This window comes from Heteronotia binoei, chromosome 8 (assembly GCF_032191835.1).
Source record: "Heteronotia binoei isolate CCM8104 ecotype False Entrance Well chromosome 8, APGP_CSIRO_Hbin_v1, whole genome shotgun sequence".
In the NCBI taxonomy this organism is placed as follows: Eukaryota; Metazoa; Chordata; class Lepidosauria; order Squamata; family Gekkonidae; genus Heteronotia; species Heteronotia binoei.
The window spans coordinates 39,422,613-39,437,647 of NC_083230.1; the positions used below are offsets into that span (position 1 = coordinate 39,422,613).

The 15,035-nt window shown below is 45.3% G+C and overlaps 1 protein-coding gene across 2 annotated transcripts in view; it reads right to left on the reverse strand.

Moving 5' to 3' along the window:
• Window positions 1-432: 432 nt before the first annotated feature.
• Window positions 433-15,035, reverse strand: part of ADAMTS20 (ADAM metallopeptidase with thrombospondin type 1 motif 20) — a 149,097-nt gene continuing 134,494 nt past the window's right edge. For both annotated transcript variants that reach the window (XM_060244939.1, XM_060244938.1), the window contains one exon: window positions 433-775. In XM_060244939.1, coding sequence (XP_060100922.1) covers window positions 686-775 — 90 coding nt within the window. In that variant the 3' untranslated portion in view covers window positions 433-685. The remainder of the gene's footprint in view (window positions 776-15,035) is intronic.

The following is a 15,035-nucleotide window of genomic DNA, read 5'->3' on the forward strand; positions in this document are numbered from 1 at the left end:
AAGAGGCTCATGAACAGTACACTCTCTCAGTACATGAGGTAACAGCACCAAAAATGTCATGCCTCTGTGAGATGGAAATGTTCTTGTACAAATGAAGTCTAATCACCGTGTGCAGTAGCAACCAAAGTCAGCAACCAAATGACAGGGAGCTGCAACCAGTTCTGGCTCCCTGGAAAGTATGCCAATGCACTACAGGGGTTAGAAACATCTGTTTGTTCTTGTCACACTTTTCAGTTGCAAGAAAAAAACACATAAAAAACCTAAGTATGCACTTAAAGTCTTAAGGAGAGAGTAAACCTTAGCCTTGTGAACAACTCCTATACCCACACAGAAATTTTATGGGGAACTGGAGATACTAGAGGCGGCACAAAAACCCAGACTTGTGCATAGCCAACAGCTCTTGATCTGCACCACAGTGGGCAGCTAACTTTGTCTGCCTACCTGGTGGAACTGGCCAGAGGCAAGACAGTGAGTTAATGCCTCTTCAGAGACCTGATGGTTTAGCATTATGGTTTATGCACCTGCTTCAAATAACTGTGAATGAAATTGTTTGAATCCTTTGAATTACTCCACTGAAGACTGAGGAATTCTGAATAAATAAAGATGACAGATATGAAAGGACTGAGAAAATCACAGCACCTACAATGTGATCTTTGAGGATTTGTCTTCATTGATTTCTTCATTCTTATTGTACTTGAAGAGGGAGACCAGTGCCTGAATTAGGAACACATTTTCCACAAAATCCTCCACATCTTCCAAATATTTTAGTATCATCCTACAAATTTGAAAAACAACAACGAAATAATGAGAATTCATTTAGTGAGAAACCACAGTTATCTAAAGCCATGCAAAATAGTCTAAAGGGAATAAGCCACATACACTGCTTGGAGCTCTTTGGAAAGAAAGAGGGACTCAGATGTGATTATATTATTAACAACTAGGAATAAGGCCCATTGTGAGAATAAATACAATGGCTCTAAAAAGAGGCTTTGGGCAAGTGCCCTGGTGTTGGGTACTCAGTGTCAATTTACTGGGACATCGTAGCATGATGACAATTGTGCAGACTCTGAAGCTCAGCATTCCTTTCATCTGCAGTATGTTGTTATTGCCTCTTCCTGTTGTATTCAACCTTGTGGCATTTTGCATCAGTGTGTGCTTGTGGTGTGATCTGGGGTTTTTTGGGGCCTGGCCTGGTTGTGTTACGGTACATGATAAGAGTATGCACCTCAGGGTGGCTGTTTTCTGTAGGGGAAGTGATCTGACTTCAGCTTTTCATCTCCCCCCCTCCCTGCAGCCTCTACCTAGGAAAAGTACAGTCTTTCTCCACAATGTGGACCAAAGCAGGAGGGAAGGGACCATCAGCAGTGTATAATGACACAGAGTCCAACCTGCAAAGCAGCCATTTTCTCAAGAGGAGCTGATCTCTGCCATCTGGAGAGCAGTTGTAATTTTGAGTGATCTCCAGGCTTTACTTGGAGATTGGAAAAACAGGTTGCTTACTCATAACTGATGATATTCAAGTGGTCTTCTGTGCATTCACACCCATGGGATCTATGGCACCCATGCCAGTTCCAATCATTGTTATATGTCTCTGCTAGAAGGATTTTTGTGTCCCTGCTTCTAAGCATTCCCAGGGACTCCACCACATATGCCCAGGAGGCAACCAAATTCCGCCAGTTCCTTCTGACCACTAAAACAACCCAATAAGTAACTGCAACTGAGCTGATAGCAGAGGGGAGGAAGGGTGGGCAGTATGAATGCACAGAAGACCACTCAAAGATCCTCAGTTACTGGTAAGCAACCTGTTTCTCTTCTTTGTGGTCTCTGTGCATCACACCCATGGGAGATTAGTGAGCTGTAGCCTACCTGGAGGAGGGAGTCAGTGGTCATATGGTTGCAGTCTGTAGGACTGAGCATTCCACTGTCATCCAAGTGTGCTCATGCATGTTGAGTGCGTAGTTTCTCGTAAAAGTGTTCAGGGTTGCCCAAGTGGTGGCATTACAAATGTTTTGTAAGGAAAAACCCTTTGAGAAAGGCAGTAGATGCAGTTATCGCTCTGGTCAAATGCACCCTGAGGCATCCAGGTAGAGGTGTCTTTGCCAATAAATAGCATAGCTTTATCATCTCTACAATCCACTTCAAAAGTCTTTGGGAGGAAATTCTACCACCCTTGGAGGGACCAATGAAAACACATTTGGTCTGTCTGAACTCTTTAGTTCAATGTAGGTAAAAAAACAGGGCTTGTTTCACATCCAAAGAATGCAGAGATCATTTATGCTGTGACTTTAAGGCAGGGAAGAAAGCAGGGAGCATGGACTCTGAATGTAAATGAAAGTCCGACACCACCTTAGGAACCTGATGTCAACAGAAGGGGCCACTACCTGCTCATGAAAGCATAGGGTAGGGAGGGTTCGAGCAGAGCACTGCAAGTTCACTGACCCTTCTGGTGGAAGTGATGACCACTAAGAAGGCAGTTTTCCAAGACTGAAGGTGCAAGGGGCATGTGGACATGGGTTCAAAGGACTTTCTTGCTATACTCCTCAGTACTAGTGGTAAGTCCTATGCTGGAGTAGGTTCCTTAGCATCGGGTGAACGTTTGGACTCTGGGTGTGAGATGACTAGAAACCCATCTATCTTCTTGTGGTAAGCATTTGGACTTTGGGTGTGAGAAGGCTGGAAACCCATCTATCTTCTTGTGGCATGCAGAAATCGCAGCAAGGTAGACCCTGATGGAAACATGGTTGAGGTCCTTGACCACCAGGTGGAGTAAATAAGAAAAGATGGCAGACAGGCCTTCCCGTTCCAGAGTTCACTGACGGTTGGAGACAAAAACACAAATTTCTTCCACTTATAGGAGTAAGGCTTCCTCATGGAAAGTTTCAGACTGTTGACATTCTGTATTCTGGTAGAGAGACAGTTCAATCTATCAGCCACACAGTCAGTCTCAGATATAAGACATCATGTAGGACAGCCGCCCTGAGCCTGCTTCAGCAGGGAGGGCAGGATATAAATTTAAAATAATAATAATAATAATAATAATAATAATAATAATAATAATAATAATAATAATAATAATAATTATTATTATTATTATTATTATTATTATTATTATTATTATGTCTCATATTGCCGCCTTGTGCTAACAAGAGGACAGGTTCCAGAGGGAAGCGATATCTTCTGGACAGATGAAGAAGGAGAGGGAACCATGCTTGCTGAGGCCACCATGAGGTGATCAGAATGCATCGCAGACATTCCCTCTGTAACTTGGTAAGAAATCTGGTGAGGAGAGGGATAGGTGGGGACATAAACAGGAAGAGGTGTGACCAATTGAGTAGAGAGCCATCCCCTGGAGACAAAGGGTCTATCCCTCCCCTGCAGCAAATAGTCTGGCACTTGGTATTGTCCTGGATAGCAAAGACATCGATTCTGAGAGTACCCCACCTGTCAAAGAGGGGTTGCAGGTCCAATTCAATTCCCATTTGTGTAAGCTGGCTCCCCCTCTGCTGAGGAGGTCTGCTTGAGAGTTCTGATCCCCTGGAAGATGGATGGCAACGAAGAAGATTCCATGTTGCTGGCATCAAAGCCAAACAACCACTGCTAGTGAACAGAGGATCCTGGAAACTGTCCTGCTCTGTCAGTTGATATAGCTCATAGCTGTAGTATTATCTGTCAATACAGATAGTTGCAGGGTGAACCTTTGGGTGTGAGAGCCACTTGTGGGAAGGGCGGGATATAAATCCTAATAGTTCCAGGAAACTGATATGGTATGACTGGTGCAAGGGGCTCCACAGGCCTCCAGTGGTTAAGCTCCTGAGGTGAGCACTCCAAACCAGGAGAGACACGTCTGTGTTAAGTGTCTGTGAGAGGAAGGGAGTTCTGAAGGGGGCTCCTTCTAGCAAATTGGTCTGGTTTTCCCACCAGGAGAGAGAATGGAGAATGTCTGGAGGAAGGGTTAGGATCAGCAGTGGGGTTGGCAAGCTGGCCAAAATTATTGCAGGAACCATAATTGTAACTATCACATTCTTAGTTTCGCCATGGTGATCACAGCCATGGTGGCTGCTATAAGTTTGAGAAGGCACTGAATGGAGTGGGCTGATGCCTTGCCAAGCAATCAGTGCCATGATGACCTGAGCCGTCTATATAGACAGGTATGCTCTGCTGGAGGAAGGGTCCAATATAGCCCCAAAGAACTGGACTTGCTGGCTCCGTGTTAAGTTGGATTTCTTTAGACTGACACACATCCTAAAGTCTGGAGCATCTGTCAGGTTAGATAGATGTGATGAAGTAGTTGATCTGGGGTGTCAGCTACCAGCAACCAGGTGTCAATCAATGTAGGGGAACACCACTACCCCCTGCAGACAAAGGTGAGTGGCAATTACTACCATGGTCTTGGTGAAAACTCTTAGAGATGTGGAAATCCCAAGTGGGAGTGCTGTATATTGGTAGTGGTTGTCGCCCACAGCAAAACACAGATATTGTCTGTGACGATGATGAATAGTGAGGTGAAAGTATGCATCCTGTAAGTCTATTGTGGTCTTCCATGCTCCCTGTTTCAAACATGGGAGGATGTGAAAAAGGGTCATCATCCTGAACCTTTTGTAGACTATGTGTTTGTTTAGTGCTCAGAGGTCCATGATGGGGCAAAGTCCACCATCCTTCTTGGGGACTGTGAAGTAGTGTGAATAGAACCTGACACCCCTGGCTAGAGTGGGAACTGATTTGATGGCCCCTTTCAGAAGGAGAGATTGGACTGCGTCTCTGAGCACTTGAGACGACGGGGTGACGATCACTCTCAGAGTCAATGACATTTCCTCGAATTCGATCACATACCAATGGGCAATGATGGAAAGCACCCATTTGTCCAATATTATGGTCTCCCAAGAATGGAGGAAAGGACACAAGTGGATGGCCCAGAGTAAGTGGTGTGACGTGACTGGAGGTGGTAAGCCGGCTAGAGGAAAGCCAAAGGTTCTGCTTGGTGGACCTCACAGCTTTAGTGCAGGGCTGCCTGAAAACTTCTGTTTAGAAGATAGGGTCTGGTGTTCTGGTCTTGTTGCTGATTACACCATGAATGTTCTGGTGAGGATCTGCTCTGAGAATGACGTGAATACTGCTTAAGTTTGTAGGGTCTTGATGAGGATTAGACATTAAGCATTCTTGATACTTTTATGCTCTTGGAAGGAAGCATCTGGATTGGCATGGAACATTCCAACTCTGTCCTAGGGCTGTAGCCATTCTTTTGAACAAGTTCCCATATGACCTCAGATCCTCCAAGGGTGAGACTGGTGCATCTTCTGCAACAGGGGTGGGTGGAGAAGGATCAGCAGGTGCTTGCTTGGCGTCATCATGGTCTGATTCTGAGTTGATGGAGCAGTGGGACTCTTCCAGGTTAGAGGATCCCAATGCTGATCTGGGTCTAGGCACCGAGGTCAGAGTTGAAGCCCTTTTAGGAGGGGTGTGTGTGGCAATGTTGGGGTTGATTGTACTGGTCACTTCTGCTTGTGTCCTCCCAACTGGCACCAGGGAATCTGTGGAAGGAGTTCTGGTCCCAATCCATGGAGCCCCGAGCAAGGAGCCAAGGCATCAGAGGCTGATAAAGTCTATAAAGGTAGCCGAGTTGTTGGGAGGGAGGACCAGGTGGATGCCAGCAATAATATCTTTCCTCCTAAAATTGGTCTCTGGGTTTGGGATCATGGTGAGGCTCACCTAGATCTCTCAGTGACAGTGCAGACAGAGTCGGTGCCAGAGTCCTTGCAAAGGAAGGAAGGCTCATAGGAGAGCACATGTCAATGCGCCACGTTGCCACTTTCGGCATCCTGGGACTGCACAGATCATAAGAACATAAGAGAAGCCATGTTGGATCAGGCCAATGGCCCATCCAGTCCAACACTCTGTGTCACACAGTGGATAAAAAAAATTATATGTATATATATTATATGTATATAAAAATTATATGTATACACACACACACACACACATATATATATATACACACTGTGGCTAATAGCCACTGATGGACCTCTGTTCCATATTTTTATCCAACCCCCTCCTGAAGCTGTCTATGCTTGTAGCTGCCACCACCTCCTGTGGCAGTGAATTCCACACGTTAATCACCCTTTGGGTGAAGAAGTCCTTCCTTTTATCCTTTTTAACCTGACTGCTCAGCAATTTCATCAAATGCCCATGAGTTCTTGTATTGTGAGAAAGGGAGAAAAGAACTTCTTTCTCTACTTTCTCCATCCCATGCATTATGTTGTAAACCTCTATCATGTCACCCCGCAGTTGACGTTTCTCCAAGCTAAAGAGCCCCAAGCATTTTAATCTTTCTTTAGGGAAAGTATTCCAACCCTTTAATCATTCTAGTTGCCCTCTTCTGGACTTTTTCCAATGCTATAATATTCTTTTTGAGGTGCGGTGACCATAATTGCACACAGTATTGCAAATGAGACCACACCATCTATTTATACAGGGGCATTATGATACTGGCTGATTTTTTTCAATTCCCTTCCTAATAATTGCAATAAAAAAGGACAAGTGGCGTTGGCCTTTTTTATTGCAATCGCACAATGTCTTGACATTTTCAGTGAGTTATCTACCACGACCCCAAGATCTCTCTCTTGGTCAGTCTCTGCCAGTTCATAACCCATCAACTTGTATTTGTAGCTGGGATTCTTGGCCCCAGTGTGCATTACTTTGCATTTGGCCGCACTGAACCTCATCTGCCACGTTGATGCCCACTCACCCAGCCTCAATAGATCCCTTTGGAGTGCCTCACAATCCTCTCTGGTTCTCACCACCCTGAACAATTTAGTGTCATCTGCAAACTTGGCCACTTCACTGCTCACTCCCAACTCCAAATCATTTATGAACAAGTTAAAGAGCATGGGACCCAATACTGAGCCCTGCGGCACCCCACTGCTTACCGTCCTCCACTGTGAAGACTGCCCATTTATACTCACTCTCTGCTTCCTATTAATTAGCCAGTTTTTGATCCACAAGAGGACCTGTCCTTTTACTCCTTGACTCTCGAGCTTTCTATGGAGCCTTCGATAAGGAACTTTATCAAAAGCTTTCTGGAAGTCAAGGTAAACAACATCTATTGAGTCTCCCTTGTCCACATGTTTGTTCACCCCCTCAAAGAACTGTAACAGGTTAGTGAGGCAAGATCTTCCCTTACAGAACCCATGCTGAGTCTTCCTTAATAACCCATGTTCATCAATGTGCCTACTCATTCTGTCCTTGATAATGGTTTCTACCAACCTTCCCGGTATTGAAGTCAGACTGACTGGCGTGTAATTTCCCGGATCTCCTCTGGAACCCTTTTTCAAGATGGGGGTGACATTTGCTACCTTCCAGTCCTCAGGAACAGAGGTAGATTTCAATGAAAGATTACATATTTTTGTCAGAAGATCCACAAGTTCAACTTTTGAGTTCTTTCAGAACTTTTGGATGTATGCCATCCGGACCTGGTGACTTATTAGTTTTTAATTTATCTATCAGTTGTAGGACCTCCTCTCTTGTCACCTCAATCTGACTCAGGTCTTTCAACACCCCTTCCAAAATAAGTGGTTCTGGAGCAGGCAAACACTTCCCATCTTCCACAGTGAAGACTGAGGCAAAAAACGCATTCAGCTTCTCAGTCATTTCCCTATCCTCCTTCAGTAATCCTTTGACCCCTTGGTCATCCAAGGGCCCCACTGCCTCCCTGGCTGGTTTCCTGCTTCTAATATATTTGAAGAATTTTTTATTGTTGGTCTTTATGTTTTTTGCAATATGCTCCTCATAGTCCCTTTTTGCCTGCCTGATCACAGTCTTGCATTTGATTTGCCACCGCCTGTGTTCCCTTTTATTAATCTCACTTGGACTAGCTTTCCCCTGCTTAAAGGAGTCCTTCTTACCTTTTACAGCTTCAATTACTTTGTTTGTTAACCATGCAGGCCTTTTCTTATACCTGTTTGTGCTTTTCCTAACTTGTGGTATATATTTTATCTGAGCTTCTAGGATTGTAGTTTTAAATAGCCTCCAAGCTTCCCCAAAGGTTTTGACTGTATTTACCTTTCTTTTCAGTTTCCTCTTCACATGCCTCCTCATCTCAGAAAATTTACCCCTTTTAAAGTTAAACGTGGTTGTGCTGGTCTTTTGGGGCAACTCTCTATTTATACAGATGGTGAAATCAATAATGTTATGGTCACTGCTCCCAAGCGGTGTGATCACTTTTACATCTCTCACCAAGTCTTGGGCATTACTTAGGACCAAATCCAGGATTGCCCCACTCCTGGTAGGTTCTGATACCATCTGCTCCATAGTACAGTCATTGAGAGCATCTAAAAACTCAATCTCTTTCTCTCGACCTGAACACATATTGACCCAATCAATCTGCGGGTAGTTAAAATCACCTATTACGACACAGTTTTTACGTTTAGCCACTATCCTTAATCCTTCCATCATATTATAATCGTCCTCTATCTTTTGATTTTGTGGGCGATAACAAACTCCCATAGTTAAATTTCCTTTTGGTCCCTCTATTTCGACCCAAAGCATTTCTAGAAGGGAATCTAATTCTCTGACTTCAGTATACTGGACGGTATACCCTCTCTGACATACAGAGCCACCCCACCTCCAACCCTTCCCTCCCTATTCTCCGATATAACATATCCAGGAATTACTGTGTCCCTCTGATTCTCCTCATTGCACCAAGTTTCTGAAATTGCCACAATGTCTATGTTTTCTCCTAACACTAAATATTCCAACTCACCAATTTTACTTCTAACGCTTCTAGCATTTGCATAAAAACATCTATAATTTTCCAGGCAAGTTAGGCCTGCAACCTTCCTCCTGCCACCTTGAGACTTTGGCAGACAGTCCATACTGTTTGTCACCATCTCAGTGGACAACTCTGATCCATTACTCGGTAGATCCTGGAAGCTGAGTGCAGCAGGGTAGGGCATGCTCTCCTCTGAACCCACTTTCCTTTGCAATGGAAGGCAGGCTTAGAGGAGAGCACATGCTAACACACCGCCCTGCTGCTGTCGCCTACTCAGGTCTGCGCAGAGCTAGGAAGACAAGAGCAGAGGGGAGAGGGGGTGCCTAGCAGCACCCCTGTAGGCCAACTGATGCCCTAGGCAGCCACCTACCTGGCCTACTCCTATACACCAGCCCTGGATGGGGGAGAAGGGGGAGGCCAGCGATGGTCAGTATCCAACTGTCAGTACTGAGGAGAGCTAACTCTACTGGCTGAAGAGTGCTGAGACTTTTGAGTCAAATCAATGTGATTGATGTTGGAATCAGATACCAGAGCAGATTGTGTGGTCTGTGTCAGAAGATCTTGAACTGGGGAGTCCATCCAATGCAGAGATGCTAGTGTCTGCTTCAGAAGTGATCTCAAAGGTGTCAGGTCTGGTAAAGCAGCATCAATCATCCACCGCATGCACATCAGTGATATGTCCAATGGAGTTGGTGACAGCTTGAGTTTAGAAGAGTGTGACCTATGTTCCTTGGTTGTCTTTTGCTCCTTGTCCTTCTTACACTTCTTGGAAAAAGATGTGGAGGACTTTGGAGTTGACATCAGCTTCAACTTTAGAGCCAAAGTTCCAGAATCGATTGCAGCTGCACTCATTGAGGGCTCAGTTGGAGTCAGTGCCATCGATGTTGAAGAGGTGGCATGGTTGGAGGTGCTAACACCAAAGTGAGTAGCGTGGTCTTAAGACAAACGGCTTGATTTTTTCGAGTTTGTCAGACTTAAGGCAGTGGATACAGAAGTCTGTGCAGTATGCTTCACCGAGGCAGAGGAGGCACAGAGAGTGTCCGTGCGATGGGGCAAGTTCACTGTCGCACTTAGGGCACCTTTTAAAGAAGTCCCACATAGGCCGGGGGGGGGGGGTGAAGGCCAGATGAGGAATGGGAGACATGAAGAGACTTTTTTCATTCTTTTGGGAAGATGAAGACAAAGTGAAGACAACAAGAGAGGAAAAATGGGGAAAGGAGCTAAGAAAAGTGAAAAATGCAGTTCACTGACCAGAGAACCAAGGAAACATTTTCTGAATGCATGGCAGTCAGAAGAGAACAGGCAGGATCTTAGTACCCCACCTCCTGAACATGCGTGTTAGTGTCCCTGGGCATACTCAGAGGCAGGGACATAAAAATCCCTCTAGTGGAGCTACATAACACCAATCATAACCAGTGCAGGTGTCGTAGATCCCTAGGTGTGATGCACAGAAACCACAAAGAAGATCAGTTGTTCCCCATGAAGAAATGGTTGGTTTGGACAGTGGAGTCTATGGCACTGAACCTGTCTGAGGTCCCACCCCTCTTCAAACCATGCTTTCCAGGCTCCACCTCTCAAATCTCCAGAAATTTCCCAACCTGAAGTTGGCAACCTGATCTCCTTCCCAGCCAACCATCAACCTACCTTGATCTACCTCTCTGACTTCAGCTTTCCATCTCCTCTCCCCTCCCTGCAGCTTCTACCTAGGAAAAAGACAATCTTTCTCCACAGTGGGACCAAAACAGTTTACATCATTCTCCTCTCCCCTTTTGATCTGCACAACAACCCTGTGAGCTAGGTTATGCTGAAAGTCTGCGACTGGTCTAAAATTACCTAGTCAGCTTCCACAGCAAGAACCTGGGTCTGGCAGACCCTACTCTGAAGTGCTACGACGCCACACTGGCTGTCCTAGAGGGGTTTCTGCTAAACCCAAGCAGCCAGGTTTAGTTAAGACATGCCAGTCAGATGGCATCAAGTTACCCAGAGGGTACTGCCAGGCCTAGGGTAGTCAACCTCCAAGTGGAGACTGAAGATCTCCTGGTGTCACAACTGAACTCCAGACAACAAATTTCTCTCTCTCTGGAGAAAATAACTGCTTTGGAGGGTAGACTTTATGGCATTATAGTCAGCTGAGACTTCTCCCCTCCCCAAACTCTGGCTTTGTTAGATTCCACCACAAAATCTCCCAGAATTTCCCAACAACCTGGTGCTGGGAACCCTAGTCAGGACTGGCCCCAATGAGTTTTCCTTCCAAGGTCAAAATAGGCCTGGAAAGGACCTCCTCCCTTTGCCTTTTACTGACAGAACCAAGCTTGGTTGCCTAGCAACACCCACTGCCTAGCAGCTTCCCCAGTGGCCCAATCCTTGTCTGTCTTGGGACTGGAGGGTGGGGTTGCTCTTTGAGTGTCACACAGCTCAGCCAAAGGGAGGGTAGGTGAGTTGTCTCCAATATGGCTAGGGTTTTATATATTACAGATAACGATGGATTACTTGTTTATACATTCATACAATTTATACTTCACTTTGCTCACCAATGGGGACTCAAAGTGGCTAACAAAATTCTTTTTCCATTTTATCCTCACAACAATACTTATTAATAGATCCTTTTAATTAGTTCTGTATACCTGGAGGTTATGTTTATCAAAATATATCATAGAGGTTTAATAATAATAATAATAATAAATGTTATTTATTTAAAATCTCCCCACACATGCCAAAGCCGTCAGGTGTTTATAATAACATATACGAGATTTTTTAAAATTCTATTGTACAAAGCCATCACCATATAGAGATTTTTCCATCTCATTTTTTTCTGGTGGCAAAAGTATGTCTATATCTGCCACAAAATGCTTGAACTTATGTTTAACCATGATCAGGGGAAAAATGCAGTTCTGGATTGTTTTTTACAATATTGTTCAATATAAACATGGCCGAAGAAGATGATGATGATTTTGGATTTATATCCCACCCTATACTCTGAATCTCAGAGTTTCAGAGCAGTCACAATCTCTTCTACCTTCCCCCCACCCCACCCCACAATAAACACCCTGTGAGGTAGGTGGGGCTGAGAGTGCTTTTACAGCAGCTGCCTTTTCAAGGACAGCTTCTATGAAAGCTATGGCTGACCCAAGGCCATCTCAGCAGGTGCAAGTGGAGGAGTGGGGAATCAAACCCAGTTCTCCCAGATAAGAGTCTGCACACTTAACCACTACACCAAACTGGCTCTCAGTTTGGTGTAGTGGTTAAGAGTCATTCATAAGAAATCATTACAATGGGAAAAATCTTTATTCCATGTTGATGACACAGCATCCTCACAGGCTCAAGACCTGTTGTCCTCCATGGAGACACTGAGACTCAACCAATGTGTATCGGCTCCCACACACCAGGCCAGGCACATGCTGGATTTGATTTTCAGGGCAGGGATATCAGTGGACCTGATGGCAGCAAATGCTGTTCCATGGTCAGACCACTATGCCTTGAAAATCTGGCTGGACTTGCAACTTTTGTCTTGTTTAGGCAGCGAGTGGATTTTTGCTTGCCCACGGAGCCAAATGGACCCAGAGCAGCTTCAGGTGGCCCTGCGGGATCCAATGCCCCCTGGCGGGTCATTAGATGAGCTTGTGGAGGACTGGTATTCTTGGCTCTCCACTGCCATCAATGACATTGCCCCCCCGGCGCCCTCTTCGCTATCATGCCAAGGCAGCTCCTTGGTATTCCTTGGAGCTGCTAGGGATGAAATGACAGCTTAGATGGTTAGAGTGAGTGTGGCAGCATGCTCATGACGAAGAGTCTAGAACTTCTTATAGAATGCTTATGAAAGTCTATAAGAAGGCTATGAAGTCCACTAAGAAAGATTTCTATGTGGCCTCCGTAGGGTCACGCCCAGCTCAATTATTTAGAGTGATTCGGTCCTTAACAGCTCTGCCATCAAGCAACCAAAAAGATAGGGAACTGGATATTGGTTCAGAGGCTTTTGCAACATATTTCACAGATAAAATCTTGACTCTCCACCAGGACCTCCCAGCCACGGTTGATACAGTAGATGAACTGGAAGCCCCCTGGCCATCTTCTGGTCCTATATTGGACTGCTTCAATCAACTCATATTGGAGGATGTGGACAGGATCCAGGCTGCAATGAAGCCCATCATTTGCCCCCTGGATTCCTGCCCATCCTGGCTTGTGAAAGCTTGCCAGGATGGTATCAGGGACTCTCTAGGTGACATTGTCAACTTGACCCTGGCAACAGGGACATTCCAGGAGAAACTAAAGGAAGCAGTGATTTGTCTGCTTTTGAAAAAAACCATCTCTAGACCCTAGGGTATTAGCCAACTGCCGCCCAGTTATGAATTTACTGTTCCTGGGAAAGGTAGTTGAAAAAGCGGTGGCAGAGCAGTTGCAGGTCTTCCTGGATGAAACATCCACCCTGGACCCATTCCAGTCTGGTTTTCCACCCAGGTCATGGGACGGAGACAGTATTAGTTGCCCTCATAGATGACCTAAGAAAGCACCTGGACCAAGGCTGGTCGGTGCTGCCGATTCTTCTCAATTTGTCGGCAGCATTTGACACGGTCAATTACAATCTTTTGTCCCACCACCTCACCATCGCCAGAGTACGGGGAGGGGGTAGCCTTACAGTGGTTTTCCTCCTTTTTTTCGGGGACAAAAGGTGATGCTTGGCGAGCAGACATCCTTGTGGCACCCACTTATATGTGGAGTACCTCAGGGAGCTATCCTCTCACCAATATTATTTAACATCTATATGCGCCCCCTTACCCAGATAGCCTGAGATTTTGCGCTGGGTTGTCACCAGTATGCTGATGACACCCAGCTCTACCTGTTGATGGGTGGTAGACCAACCTCCATGTTAGGAGCCACGGCCAGATGGTTACAACAGAGCCGACTGAAGTTAAATCCAGCTAAGACGGAGGTCCTGTGCCTAAGTCAAGGTGGGGTGGGTTCATACATCCAGCTCCCAGACTTGAACAGTGCTGTTTTGGTGCCAGCCCAACAGGTGAAGAGCTTGGGAGTGATTCTGGATGCCTCCCTTTCTATGGATGCCCAGGTCATGACAGTTGCCAGCTCTGCCTTTTTCTATCTCTGGCAGATCAGGCCACTAACACCATATCTATCCTCCCAAGACTTAGCTACAGCAATCCATGCAATGGTCACTTCCAGGCTGGACTACTGTAACTAGCTCTATGCTGGCTTGCCCTTGAGGCTGATCCAGAAACTGCAGCAGATGCAGAGTGCAGCAGCTTGCCTGCTGACTGTATGCTCACCCATACAGGTGACGTCTGCAGTCTGCACTGGCTGCCTTTGGAGTACCAAAGTCTTAGTTTTGACTTTTAAAGCCTTGCACAGCCTGGGACCAACATACCTGCAGGACTGTCTCTCCCCATATGCCCCAAGATCACTTTGTTCAGCTTTCCAAGATCTTTTGACCATCCCCGGCCCAAGAGATGCCCGTCTTGCTTCTACCAGGGCCAGGCCTCAACCTGGTGGAATCAGCTTCCTATGGAGATTCGGGCCCTACCTGGCTAGTTAGCCTTTCATAGGGCTGTAAAATGGAGCTGTTTCACCAGGCTTTTGGATGAGGCAGCAGGCGTCCATTTGTTAGATCGGCTGGCCTCCCTGCTGTACCATCATGTCATACCATCTTCAGTGCTGAAAAAATTATGCTATTAATATAGCATTGCTATTTCATCATTATTCGGACTGTTTGTTACTGACGGGGGCCAGTGGGTTATGTAACATCATAATATATGGTATATAAAGTGCTGATTAGATTCTGAGCTCAATGCTGTAAATGATTTTATTATGATTTTAGCTGTTTTTGATTGTTTTATTATTGTATATTTGATGTACTCCACCCTGAGCCCCCATGGGGGAATGGGTGGAATATAAATAAACTAATAATAATAATAATAATAATAATAATAATAATAATAATAATACACTAATACTTTTCTAGATATAAAGACAAGCACAGTGCATAGTAAAAGAGACCACACAAAAGTTCTGCTCTATTGGGACAGATTCAGCTGGGGTAGCCTTGTTGGTCTAAAGCAGCAGAACAAAGTCTAAATCTTAAAGGTGCCTCTGGACTCAAACTTTGAGACAGATTTCTTTCTATGTCTGTCTAATTTCTGGCAGATGTCCATCTCTTCCTTATATACTTTCAGAAAAAATATCTCCCTCGATAACCAAGGCTTTTGCTTACATGGGTTATGAGGTTTTCTTCTGATACCCAGTATACATGACCTGCTTCACT